The 13,441-nt window shown below is 36.3% G+C and overlaps 4 protein-coding genes across 4 annotated transcripts; 3 read left to right on the forward strand and 1 right to left on the reverse strand.

Annotated features, from left to right (window-relative positions):
* The first annotated feature begins 242 nt into the window (after positions 1-242).
* LOC107267220 lies at positions 243-1,456 on the forward strand. Its single transcript, XM_015738637.2, has 4 exons — positions 243-346; positions 670-884; positions 967-1,164; positions 1,262-1,456. The coding sequence occupies exons 2-4, from the start codon at positions 670-672 to the stop codon at positions 1,269-1,271; spliced, it is 423 nt and encodes a 140-aa protein (XP_015594123.1). The 5' UTR covers positions 243-346; the 3' UTR covers positions 1,272-1,456.
* Positions 1,457-2,852: 1,396 nt separating this feature from the next.
* Positions 2,853-4,825, forward strand: LOC107267140 (pupal cuticle protein Edg-91). Its single transcript, XM_015738447.2, has 4 exons — positions 2,853-3,003; positions 3,114-3,343; positions 4,175-4,570; positions 4,650-4,825. Exons 2-4 carry the CDS (start codon positions 3,114-3,116, stop codon positions 4,660-4,662), a joined length of 639 nt encoding a protein of 212 aa, XP_015593933.1. The 5' UTR covers positions 2,853-3,003; the 3' UTR covers positions 4,663-4,825.
* A 1,373-nt stretch (positions 4,826-6,198) lies between these two features.
* LOC107267142 (keratin, type I cytoskeletal 9) lies at positions 6,199-7,496 on the forward strand. The gene is made up of 4 exons (XM_015738449.2): positions 6,199-6,351; positions 6,435-6,494; positions 6,613-6,822; positions 6,884-7,496. The coding sequence occupies exons 1-4, from the start codon at positions 6,210-6,212 to the stop codon at positions 7,051-7,053; spliced, it is 582 nt and encodes a 193-aa protein (XP_015593935.1). The 5' UTR covers positions 6,199-6,209; the 3' UTR covers positions 7,054-7,496.
* Positions 7,497-9,326: 1,830 nt separating this feature from the next.
* Positions 9,327-12,430, reverse strand: LOC107267225 (chitotriosidase-1). Its single transcript, XM_015738649.1, has 8 exons — positions 12,318-12,430; positions 11,958-12,201; positions 11,617-11,847; positions 10,885-11,029; positions 10,687-10,819; positions 10,441-10,615; positions 10,090-10,352; positions 9,327-9,822 (listed from the first exon to the last, which is right to left on the reverse strand). The coding sequence occupies exons 2-8, from the start codon at positions 12,193-12,195 to the stop codon at positions 9,769-9,771; spliced, it is 1,239 nt and encodes a 412-aa protein (XP_015594135.1). The 5' UTR covers positions 12,196-12,201; positions 12,318-12,430; the 3' UTR covers positions 9,327-9,768.
* Between the last annotated feature and the right edge of the window lie 1,011 nt (positions 12,431-13,441).

Here is a 13,441-nt window from a genome sequence, read left to right on the forward strand (position 1 = left end):
TTTTTTTTCCCCAAAATTTCGTAATAGACTTTTTTACATACTTCTTCTGGAATTTCAGGAAGTGATACGTGCAGTATTAGAATTATAGGATTCTATGGGTAACCAATGGTGGTTGTATAAGACTTTCTTGACAGTACTGTCAAGAATTTGTGATTAAACTAATTGGAACACATCGCCATGCGTCGAATAACATGCGACAAGGAATAGAGTAGGGGTTGCCGCAATGTCTCGGCCCTGTTCTTTTTTTTTATGGGGTAGGGATGTCACCAAGGTATAAAGTCATACGTCTCATTGTTTGACGGCACAGTACAAGTTCAGCTTATACAAAACTGTACAAAATATCAAGGTGAGGAGTAACCGCAGAGAGTAATGCAAAAAGGGGTTGATCAGAAAGGTGTAATTTAAGAAAAAATATATATTCTAAGAGAAAGTGCAGCGTCAACTGAGGATTATATGCATCTTGTGCAAGACTGCATCTGGTGCAAGTTGACTGGATACATTAACACATTGTTGCAAATCATTCTAGTATTTATCAGTATATAGAGAATGACAAATGGCACAGTGTAACCTGGATACATGAAATTTTGTTAAAAAATATTTTTGATTTTTTTTTAATTTAAAAAATTTTTTAAATGTCCATATAACGAATTACTTTTGAATTGTACATAGATGCATTACTCCGTATTTGCGATTGCCGCTCTATGCTGTCTGGCTGTCTACGCCACGGCGGAAGATGCTACTCAACAACAACAGCAAGTACTTCCGGCGTTAGAATCATTGCCACAGGAAGGAGCTGAGCTAACAAGAGATAAGAGAACATTGTTCCTGAAGAAGAAGCTGCTTGGTGCTGGTCTTCTTGGTTTTGGTTTAGGAGTCGCTAAAGGGTATGAAAAGACACAAAAAGTTACTTAAAAATCTCATCAAGATTCATCTTATCTTTTTCTTCCTTCTTAATACTTCATTCAGCTACAAGTTTGGTAGCTACCATAGCTCTCCTGAGGTTCATCACGTGTACCTGTCTCCACCTCCACCACCAGTCAAGTACGTCGAGTACGTGGAGAAACCAGTGTTCGTCGAGAGAATCGTCGAGAAGCCAATTTACAAGTCAGCGCACGTAGAATATGAACCAGCCTGGTCTCAGCCAGATCCATCACCAGTTTATGGGTAGATAATGACAATGATATAATTAATTTCCTGTCATTGACTAGAACCAATCATTATAAACGAATAATTAATCAATGTATTATTATTACTTCTACAGACAGTGGTAAATTGTCTGAGCTCATCATTGAGGATCTAGGAGCTTCTTCGCTGCATCATCATCATCATCATCAGCAGCAACAACAAAATTGCCTCTTACGCCTAGCACGAGGCTTTAAATAGTTGTTACATAAAGGATGTACTGTTACCACTGTTGTTATGCATTTTGTAAAATAAAAAGCGCTTTATATTTAAATGACCTTTTTTAAGATGATTTTAATAATTCTATACTTTTCTTATTTTCATATATCCACTTAATAATTTCTCAACTAAATTTTGGCCCGGTACTGACTCGCGTAGTGGTTACTAAATGACTTCTTGTACTTCTTTAGACAAAAGCCTAGTGCAATGAACTTTGCCAGCTGATTTAGAATGAGAAACTCAAGGATTTCCCTGAAAGAAATACACTATACAAAATTTAAGCTAGCACACTGGAATTTGAGGTAACGCCTCCTTTTCATTTTACTGAATACGTAGTGATAAACTCTTTTAAAAATATGTATTTACATAAAAATAAGATATACGAATAAAGTAGACAAATTAGTCGATGTGGTCTGGAAGTGACCTTGTCATCATTATCAGTAAAGCGAATCGTGTACTATGTGATATGAATAAACTACACATTTCTTGTATGAGGATACAATGAATTGTCACGTAGAAATATGAAATATACATTGAACAATTTTTCCTAACCTTCACCGAAACGTGTTTATAAAGTTATCCGTAAAATTTTCATCTAGTAATCTTTGCCACTGTATTATTTTTGTCTGTTACGTTACTACCGAATAGGGAATTTCAGTAATTAATTTATACAAATCCCGATCGCGTGACTGTACATCGGACTACGCATCATCGTGGGAAGTCCTATAAAGCGATCATCACTCGTATCAACCACAAGGGTATTAGGATAATTTATTCGACGTCAAATCGATATTTTCTTCACGTGGGGAATTCCCGGATTGGTACAAGGCTGTAAAGATTTGCGACCGAAAATTATAAATGTAACCTTCACGACTGGACACAGCAGTGTTCAACCTTTCCTCTAATAGTATCTCTCAATATGGACAAAGTCCGGCCGGATCTGTGTGGCGAGGCTGTCGGGAAACCCGCTACATAAACACTTGCCATTCTGTGCATACATACTGTATGATCAGACTTGCTCGGTCGGAGAAACTGCCCACGCATTTAAGAGCCGGCTTACCTGTTTCGAGACCTTGCAGACGAAGACACGGAAATGCAACAGCCGATATACTTGAATGAATATTATGTTAAAATAAGAATTTTTTTTCAATAAATTCGACATATATTCTATGCAGGAAATTACGTGTATAATAATACTACCAGGTGGCTATGGCTTTTTCTGATAGTCTTAAAAATCTTTCAATAGTTACTCAAAATCAAAATTTAAAATAATTCTCATGGGTATTATTCTTTAAATTTGCCACGATGCCTAAATCTGGCTTATTCAATGGTTCACAGTCCGGCCCTGCCAGCAGACATCACGTACCACATTGTCTTCATTCAGAATGTGAAGAAGAAGAATACGGTATGTTTTTCTATCCCGAAGACGCCCATTCTGAGTGTACGAAGACGTGAAAAATGGAGGGAGGCAAATAGTCATTCTCGCATATCATCAAGTGGGAGATGCTTGAAACATATATAAGTAAAGGAGGTTCGTCCTAAGATCATCAGGTGTAGAGTGTCTAAGAAGAGTCGAAGACATTTGTCAGATAAAATTTAAAGGTTCGTGTTGTGACAAAACATAATGTATAATAATAAATCTCGCAAGAGACTAAAAGAAATTAAGTGGATATTTTCAGTGATAAAATTACAATAACATTTTTTTTCGTCAGATGTATAGTCAACTATTTGTCATCGCATTATTATCGACTGTCTTGGTACTGGCAGAGGATGCTATCCAAGAACAAAATACGTTGTTGAAGCTTGAGGCTAATTTGAATACGCCTTTGGATGAGGATGCTTCTGTATCCAGAGAAAAAAGAACTTTGCTCTTGAAGAAAAAGTTAGTTGGCGTCGGAGCCCTTGGACTTGGGGTTGGAATTGGCATAGGGGCACTTAAAGGGTATGATATTAAATTTGTGGTATGGTTTTTGATTTTTATTTTAAAAAACCGCAATCTGTAAACCTTTCTCACTCAAAGAATTAAATTCATTGATTGTCTAATTATATTCTCTAATTGAATTAATTAATTAAAAATTATTCAGAACGCATACCACTGTTCGGAATTGCATCTGTCGTCATTGTTATTCTCATACGGCGCCGTCCGGTCATGTAATCATTATAAATTCCATGTAATTGGTGCGGCAGGTTAAAGAAAGCAATGTGACTTTCTTAATGTAACCTCATAGTTATTCTCATCCAGTGATCAGATTATGCATCAATTTTATTCCACAATGAGATTCGGTAAGAAATCTCTGCTTCTGCAAAACCTCCAGAATAAAGAGGCATAAAAGTGTAATTGGAACCAGGTTATTGTCCAATGTATTGCAATAAAACTACAAATCCTGTATATACGGCAATTATCATACGAAGCAAAAGTTTTTCTTTTGACCTTTAAAAATTTATACTCAAATTACAAAACACGCAAGCAATTTATATGTTCCACGGCTTGATAATTTCATGTTACTGGTAATTACTATTAACTTGACGAATCAAAAAATTACTTTAAAATGCTTATGAGTCAACGCATTCTCTAAAACGACTTACAATTAGATCCAGTTTCACCAACACGAAGTAAAGTTTACCTGACCAATCGCAGGTCCGCGTTCAGTAGTTAAACCCCATTCACATGTGAACCGATGTTCACGAAACTGTCAGCTATCTGGGTGATTAAGAATACTAGAAAATCTTAATCTGCTGAACAACTATAAATCGTTTGTTTTCTATTTTGCAGATATGGTGGGTATGGTGGATACGGCGGTGGTTACGGCGGTGGTTATGGAGGTTATGGAGGTTATGGTAGTCATGGTGGTTATGGAGGTTATGGCGGCCACGGTGGTTATGGAGGTTATGGAAGACCCAGCTACATTGAGCGTCCTGTTTACGTTGACAAACCGTATTACGTAGAAAAGCCATATTATGTCGAGAGGCCTGTTTACTATCAACAACCTAGCTACGGTTATGGACAGCCCAGCTATGGTGGTTATAATAATGGTTACGGAAATAGTCAAGCCAGTAGTCAAGCGAGTAGCTGGAGTGCTGGTGGTAATTTTGGACCAATTTCTGCAGGTGTTTCTTCGAGTCAAGCTAGCGCTAGTGCCAGTTCCGGATGGAACGGAGGATACGGAGGGTAATTATATTTGAAATTAAGATTTTGAATCAATAAAAAAAATTGTCGATAGTAAATGTAATTTATTATTTATTTACAGATACAATTACTGACCACGTATTGATAAATGAGAATTAAGCTGACTCTAAGCATAGAGTAAAAATAGGCGACGTCATGATGATCATGACATTCATTATGTAACTTGACGTACCTCTGATACCGTATGGTTTAATTTTAAGTATTTTTTTGTACAAAATAAAATTTTACATCATCATATTTATGGGTTTTTTTTTCTGTCATTCTAAAACGAGAATCATCGAAATATACATAGTAATACTATATCAATATCAAATCAAACGTAACACGTAAATTCACCAAATATCCGGCAACCTGTGTAGCATGTGACCCAAATCGTATTGTAATTTCGATACAGTCATTGTGCATTTTTTTAGCACAAATAATTCGTAATGCACTACCGTCTAAAAAATTCCGGACAAAGCCTACAACTGCACTGAAACTTTTCGGCGCCAGTCTTTTCTGGGGCAACATTCGACCAAATCACGTTCACGATTTGACTATAGAAAAACGTATATCCCCCACTCCCACCTACGTTATGTTTTCAAAAAACGGAAAATATCGCGGTCTACCGTTGAACATGCTATCACTCCCTTCCGTAGAACAGGCTCTAATAGGGACGAAGCACGCAGTGTAAGGGCCCGAGTCATTTCCAAAGCAGAGGACCGGTCATTAGTAACAATGTCCAAAGTGAATAGGAGGCTTACTGCTTCGGAAATCCCAAAGGCGGTTCAATGAAACTCATGAGAAACAGATATCACCGACTAACGTCGAGGATCGCTTGCACAGAGCCGGCCTTGGGACGGAATTTCCACTAAGAAACTAATTTTACGGCGCGGAAATAGAACAAAGGAGACTTCATTGGGCTCAAATGGTGGATCAGTCAAGATTAAAAACTCTTCCGAAAACCTCGACGGAGTATATATACTCTAGGATTTATTAAGTCAACGTTGTATTTAAAAATCCAAATAACTTGATCAACGAACGCATAATTCAAATCTACAAAGCAAAGTACATCTTACAATTCCAAGCATCTATTTTCTTTATTCTTATCCATATCGACCAGAATTTTATAAAATTATTGCAACTGTTCGTCATCCTGGCTAAAAATAAGAGCAAAATAACACAGTAAATGGCAAATGTAAAGCGATCAGCAACGGCTGCCCATTTACGGAAATGGCTCGCAGGACAGTCATGAATTCAAGGTTTCGAGGACAATGGGACTACGCGTGATTGAGAACAGCCGAACAAAATTCTGTGTGAGTGTAAACACGTAACATTCGGCAGCTTATATAGAATTTCCACGGGTAACCTTAAGGCAGCGTAAGCACAGGTTATGGTAGGGGGTTATAAAATGAATTAAAGAAGTCATTTTATAAAAATATACAAAAAGCATTTTCTACGTGAACCGGTTCGTGGTCATTAGTAAGACATGTTTCATTTCAAGATAAATTGAAAAAATAATACCGTAGACTGCATGAAAAAACCGTCTCCAATTAGATGAGTGTGAATTATTTGTTTGTCCGGAATCTTCCCTTGCCCCTACCTCTGGCATTATACCTATATAAACTAGTCCCAGAGTTGCATGGACCGACAGAGAGTATTGGGAAGTGCTAAGAATTTGAAATCATTTATAAAAAATACCATGATGAAGTCAATCTTCGTATTGTCAGTGCTCTTCTATGTGACATTATGTTACGGCACGCCGATTCATCGTCATCGACGTTGTGAGTAGAAAAAAAAAATCAATTTATATGGTGTTAGGTGATATTAGTGAGATCATTAAAGAAATTTTGTTCGATCGTTCAAGCGAGCGAGGAAGCAATTCAACGCGGAGTACTTGATCCGTTGTGCGTGAGACGATCGGAAGGTAAAAATATTAAATAATGAAAAGAAATAGTTAATTAAGAATTGTACAATTTATATTGTTATATAATAAATAATTATTTGCTTTATTAAAATTCATTATTTCCTGTCACCCTGCTCAGATAAAATTATTCCGGAGGTTTCATTGGAAGCAGAAGCTGGAAGTAACGCCGAGGCACAAGCAAGTTCTGCAGTCGAAGAAGCAGCGTCGGGAGCGGAAAGTATTGCTAGCGCGGCAAGTGGCGCAGACAGCAATGGAATTGGCGGCGGAATAAGCCAAGCTGAGAGCAGTGCCGATAGTTACGCGCAGAACGGTGGAGGATACGGCGGAGGTAAAATAAAAATAAAAATTTGTTTTCACGGATACGATGAAAATTATTATCTTTTTCTCAGATAATCGGAACGGAAGTGGAGCCCAAAGTGGAGCATCTAGCAGAGGTGATTCGGGTGGCTCTGGCGTAGGTTCGCAATCACAGTCCCAATCTGACAGTTACAACCGCGGCGGTGGTTCGTTCAGTTCAGCCAGTGCCTCGTCCTCTTCTTATTCTAGACAAAATCAATAATATTCACCATAAAGAATTTATGAAACTGCAATGGAATTATTTAGCTGGAAATTATTGTTCATTTTTTTTGGGAGAATTATATTTCTAGAATTAGTAACGTGTTGCGAGTATATGCAATTCACTGATGATTCTTATGCAAAAAAAAATACAAAAAAAGACATATAGGTCAGTTTCTTGTGTCAGAAATGTTAATAAATTATAAGATCGATTATTAACACGTGTACAAAATTGTTTTCAGTAATATGCAATTCATGTTATCTTTACTTATTTCCGATTGCTTATCGAACTAAATTGCTTTTGTTTATTCTTGTTAGTTCGTGTAACTCCACGTGACGGAAATATTGTCAGAGACGGTAACTCCAGCTTCTAGAAAAATCTGCACGGGGAAAATGTATAATTAATAAATGGTATTTTGAATAATAAATTTTTATATGCTTTATCAATTACTTGGAACATTTTCAAAGAATTTATAAGGCTCGAAAATAAAAATATGTTTCCCAAACTATCTCCCATCCTAAGGGTATTGCGGAAAAGACTCGTCTGTTCGTTTCAAATGAATGCTCGGTACATACAAAATATATTGGAGGAGGTTTCGATTGGTTAGAAATGATTAAAATCGATTTGGAACCATAATCTGATTATATTAATGTACTTTTTACAATAAAATTGTATACATACAAAGAACGTCACTGAGTTAGGTCGATTTTTAAATATTTTGCAGATCATTTCAAATTATTTATCCCCACAAAAAATTAGCTGCCGACATGTATATTTAGGGGGTAAAATAGCCCTCTGGGAATGGGGGCTTTTTTGGTTATTTGCTTACATCTAAAAAATTAAAGTAGATAACGAAAAAATTCGAATGGCAACATTTTTTTTCCACGCTATACAAAAGTATGTGAGTGAAAAATTTTATAAAATTAATTATCGTAATTTTTTTAAAAAAAGGAAACTACGGAGAGGAACATCTGGACATTCTATATCTTTAAAAACTATCATTTGAAATATTAGAAACTATGTCGAAGCACACACATACGACAAAACCAAAAAGAAAAACGTGATCTCACATTTTCGAGAACTAAACACTGAAGAAAATCATCGGCCGTTTTCACAACCACAGAATGACTCGCTTAGGAAAATCAATTCTTTCGTTCAATGACCCCACAACGTAAAATAATAACAATGATAATAATAATGACAATGATAACCATGAAAGTTAATATCTTCTTAACAAGTGGTAAAATACCAAAGTTGAAAGGGAACTTTCACTTTCAAATTCCACTCCTTCTATGCCCCTGAGAGGAAAATCACCAGTTTTGGGACACCCTGTATAGAATTTCAATGGTAACGTCCATTTGTAGATGTTAGGGACATCCAGGCTCGCGTGATACCACATCCCATAAGATGTCCAGTCTGGGACGACCGTAGCCCATTGCATAGTGCCGTAGATATGAACCGGAAGAATGGGGCTCTGTATCCTGCTCCTGGCGGCATTCTCAACTTGGCTTCGGTGGAAAAATAGCATTCGGTGAATGAATTTACACGGAATAAGAAGAGATTACGATTTTGTCCTGCCCCTTGATTTGACAATTGTTTATGGTTGTATCTCTTACGAGGAACAAAATAGTGTACGATTTTATGTGAGAACTAAACTTAAGGGCACAAGTAGGATGCATATGCAGTCAATCGTTATAAGCGGAATCGTAATAATCGGACTCCACCATATATGTTTTCAGGTTCTGTTCTTTAACTGGCTTTGATTCTGATGTCATTTATTTCCATGAAACTCATGCATTTAGATAATTTTTCTGATCGACATATCAGATTCCTTATTTTCAAATTTTATCGAAATATATCAAGTATTATAGGTCAAAAAATAAGCAGGAGTATGTTAAAAGAAACTCTCTTATTCTCTTTCTCACACTTATAGGCGTTCTCTTTCGTTTTCCGAGGTCGTGTTTCGGAATGGACTTTTTTTAGGGAATGCGTGATTCTCCCTCTGCTGCAAATTTCATCAGAAGATCCAGGGGTCACTTGCTGTCTCAACGACACTTCGCCTCTGATCGAACCTGTTTTTCTCTCAGCTGTTTTCCGTACGTGGCAATCAGAGCGTCGTGTATGTATTTTATATTGTTGTATTTTATTTAACTATTCTATACTCGGTTCGATATAATTCCTATTACATATGACAAACTGAGCAGTATCTTACAGAAGTACGAATGGTCAATAGTAGTCAATAATATCGTTGGATGTCGTAAAAAAGTCACAAAACATTATAATTCATCATTTATTTCCCAAAATCCGTCTCAATAAAGGATTAGATAGTTTTATGAAGTATTTAACCTCTTGCACCATTTTGACGAGTCTGACTCGTGATGAAAATTTTAAGCCAAACATGGATGTCACGAGTCTGACTCGTTGTTCAGTTCCAGACCAAACATGAATATCACGAGTCTTACTCGTGGTCTTAGTTTTGGATCCAATTATATTATTATAAATAATCAGAATTTGTTTTCATCTTATGTAATAATTAAAGTATTTTTTAAAAGTTTTTTATTCAAATTCATTTGAATTTCACAAGAGTTCCATCGCGTGAAGTAAATACGGTCGTAAGAATAGGTATCAAGTTTCGGCTCGCCCGCTCCACCGCTCGCCGTTCACCGCGACGATCGAGGCAGCCGCGTTGGGCCTGACTTTTGCAAGGGGTTAAAGTTGTCAATCTCTTTTTACATCTTCTGTTACATCGTCTTGTGCATCTTCTAGTGTATCCTTAGTAAAAAAAAACACAGTAATTACAGTAGAGAGACATTAGTAACTTTCATAATATATTTATGAGAATCATTAGCCTATGTTAAGAAGCAATTTTTTATGTTGGCACCACGCGTACATGTCTATGTATACATAGGACGGCGTCTGTTTACTTTTCTCCCTTCCTCAGAGGGTGTACCAAAAACGAATATGGTCCTTTCGCTTTATAGAGCATTTAAATGCGTAAGTTAGACCATCCACTGACTAAATATAATCTTAGTTACTTACAGCATTGAGTGCTGCCTTAGCAGTCTTAAGAAGTGGATAACGGCCGTGGCGACAAGTTCCCCTGAAGTCATCATTTTCTATGTTCCTTAACATTATGCCAGCGAGTTTATGCTTCCTAGCGTATCTTATTTTTTCCGTAAAACTTCTTTGGTCGTCGTGTCCTATCCACTGGTCGTCAGAGTAACTAAAAGACACAACCTGTTCGGTAGACCAAACAGTAGTATAGTTTCGAGTTTTTTGTTGTTTGCAGAACTCGTTGTAACCTTTAATCAAAAGTATGTTCTCATAATCGCACAAATAGATACAGTATATTAAAATACTACAATATTGCTATTAAATAATTTTACTTACCCATCAAACCAGGTTGGCGTGTATAGGGTCCGGGACGTCCTGGACCAGCTGACGGACTTCCGGGACTAGTCTTTGAAGTATCGGCCAATGTGAATGTTATTCCATAAAGAGGCAATCCAAGTACCAATTTAGAAGCAGGAGCGCCACTGTTCAGCCAGAAACCGATGCACGCTCGCTATGAAATATTCATATATTTTTAGATCTTTTGACAATTAAATGCCGGCAGTACATTATTGCTACACTTACTACATTGGCCTGCAATAAGGTAGCATTATTTGCTTGATATTTGGCAGGAGCCAACGCTGCGTGATGTCCTACAGCGACAGAGTTAAATGGAGTAATCAAGTCAAAAGTCATGACATTAATATAATCCAAGATTCTGTAAAAAAATATGTATAGAAAAATGAATTAATTATTGACAAATAAAAGCAGTGAATCCTTTACTTGGCTAGTGCTGGAATGTTGTAAATCCGAGATGCAATATATTTGGGACCTGCAACTGCAGCAGTTAGGAGATATCCTTTCTTTACAAATCCCGCCTTCAGTACTTTCGCAAGTTCAACTAAGTTCCTCCTGTCGGATTCCGGTACTGCGATACAACGCGAGTCAAGTTAATGAAGAATGAAATACGTTTATAAGCACTCGAGGTATTTCGAGTGCGAAGATGCGTATACTGCAAGTGCCCAAGTAATATTTCCGAAAGTATAAAGCTGTATCTGCCGTTAAACGATTTTAGAAGCATTAAACTCTGTGATTCATAAGATATATTAAATTTTAAATTTGTACATAATTTTCTGTCTTCGATTATTTTCCTTCAAAAATCCATTCTTAGAAACCGTCACGGTTCTAATACGTGATTGAACTTATTCTGGCATACATTTAAAATGTGTTCTCATGAAAAATTTCGATGACTTAATTTTTTAAAGCGCGAAGCTTAATCTTTTATATCCGTTCGGTCCATTACATATTTTATATTTCATATTTCAAATGATCAACATCAGAACACTGAAATTAAAAGGCGAACCAGAGCTATTTCCATATGTCTCTGCAATAATGTTTCATTCTTTAAAGTGACAATCATTAAAAGTACTTGAGCCGTCGGTTCATGTTACAAACTTCATACTGGTCGGATATTGTTTACTTTCTGCACTTTCAACATAAAATCATAAATAATACCATCAGGTGGATTCGGAATGGCATTCCAATCATACGCCCAATCAAAATCAACTCCATCTAAAGTATGCTCTTCCAGAAAAGCAATAGCGTGTCTAACAAATCTCGCACGTATAGTGACATTGTTCACGACATGACTGAAGTTCTTGCTACCTGCATTCCATTCACCTATGGCAATGAGTAATTTAGGTGCTGGTTTTGTCTTCTTCAGAGCAACAAACTGCTCAAAATCATCTAAATGATTCAAAAGAATTAATTAATTAGATAATTTACACGTTCAAAATTAATATTGAGATTTGATTATACTTGTAAATTCTATTTATGATTATAATAATTATCCATACCATTTTTATGATTTTTAGATAAATTGTTCCGCTGATTCCGGATGTAGATATCCCCCTCTCTGGTGACACCGATAAATGAATAAATATAATGCGTGCATAATTGGGGTATGACGTCGGAGACTTGGAATTCGTCTTTTCCGTAATGACGCGGACGGCTTCCGAAATAGCACAGCATTACTCTTCCCAAGGCTGGACCCAAGAGGGTCGTCATTATGCAGACGATCACGAACAAATTCATGATTGTCTAGTAGGTGATCAATTTAATACAGTACGGAGTAAAAGAATAATTGATTGATCAATCTTGAATAGCACAGTATATTAAATATTGAATAGTCTTCCCGTTCACTAAGTACTTCGTACCTTTTTTGGATATAGTAAACGCTCAGCTACTGGCCAACCTGCTGATTTCCCTGCTTTACGGCGTCGTACGGAATATGTCCATTTAGTGCGCTCGGTGCATGAATATATATAAGTATCTTAAACAAATACGTTAATACGTCCCGTGCTACGTTGGGCGTATACGCCTTTATACAAATAAGAGATGTTATAAGCCAATATAAAAATATTATTTTTAGATAGCTTCATTATATTTAGCGTTTGTTTTGATAATATTGATACGTTTTATTGCGTAGCTATTATCATTTGTCAAACATGACGACAAGTTTGAGCCTGCCTAAAATTCCAAATATCCCATATAGCAATTCCATATAAATTTCATATACATTATATGGATCGTTTATTTTGAAAGTGGTGTAAGTCCATTTTTGAAGAAAATGAGATATCACGTAATTCCTGCTTAATTTAATGTAAATTTTTTATGTATAACTAGTCCGTGTTTAATTTCTTAAAAAATTCCCATGTTTTGTACAATTTAAAATTGGTCGGCAAATGAAATTGCATAATCATCGATTATGAAAGTGGTGCAAGTCCAATTGACAGAGGTAGGTGGCTTAGCAGATGTTTTCCGAACGGTAGCCTGTTATTTTACATTTGTTTTATATTACGTGTCATATTGCGATAAAAAAAAAACAGATAAGAAAAAACACTAATGGAGAACAGGTAAATTGGTTGCAAGTATGTTGGATGAGGTTTCTCAAAAGTGCACCATACACTATTTTATACAAAACATCGATGAAGGACAAAGAATTTAAAACTACAAATTTATTACCTACACGTCCTAGAAGACCGCTAAATTTTGAAAAAATCGCCCTGGCGCCTTTGTACCAAGATGCCAGGCCTATTACTTATGAAAAATATAAAGGCATCAATCAGTCATTACCTTATATACCTCCGGTGCATCATGCATATCTCGAAACACTGCCACAAGCAGAGCGTAAGTAAATACTATCAATATCTGGAATTTTATCAATGTAATTAGCGTCTAAAATGAAAAATACTACTTCTTCTTTATGTCGTGTCAAAATTTGTAAACAATATTGGATTAATATGAAGTATATTTTAAGTGATATTTGATTTTTCAAAAT

The sequence above is a fragment of the Cephus cinctus genome, unplaced genomic scaffold (assembly GCF_000341935.2).
Source record: "Cephus cinctus unplaced genomic scaffold, Ccin1 Ccin1_scaffold0351, whole genome shotgun sequence".
NCBI lineage: Eukaryota > Metazoa > Arthropoda > Insecta > Hymenoptera > Cephidae > Cephus > Cephus cinctus.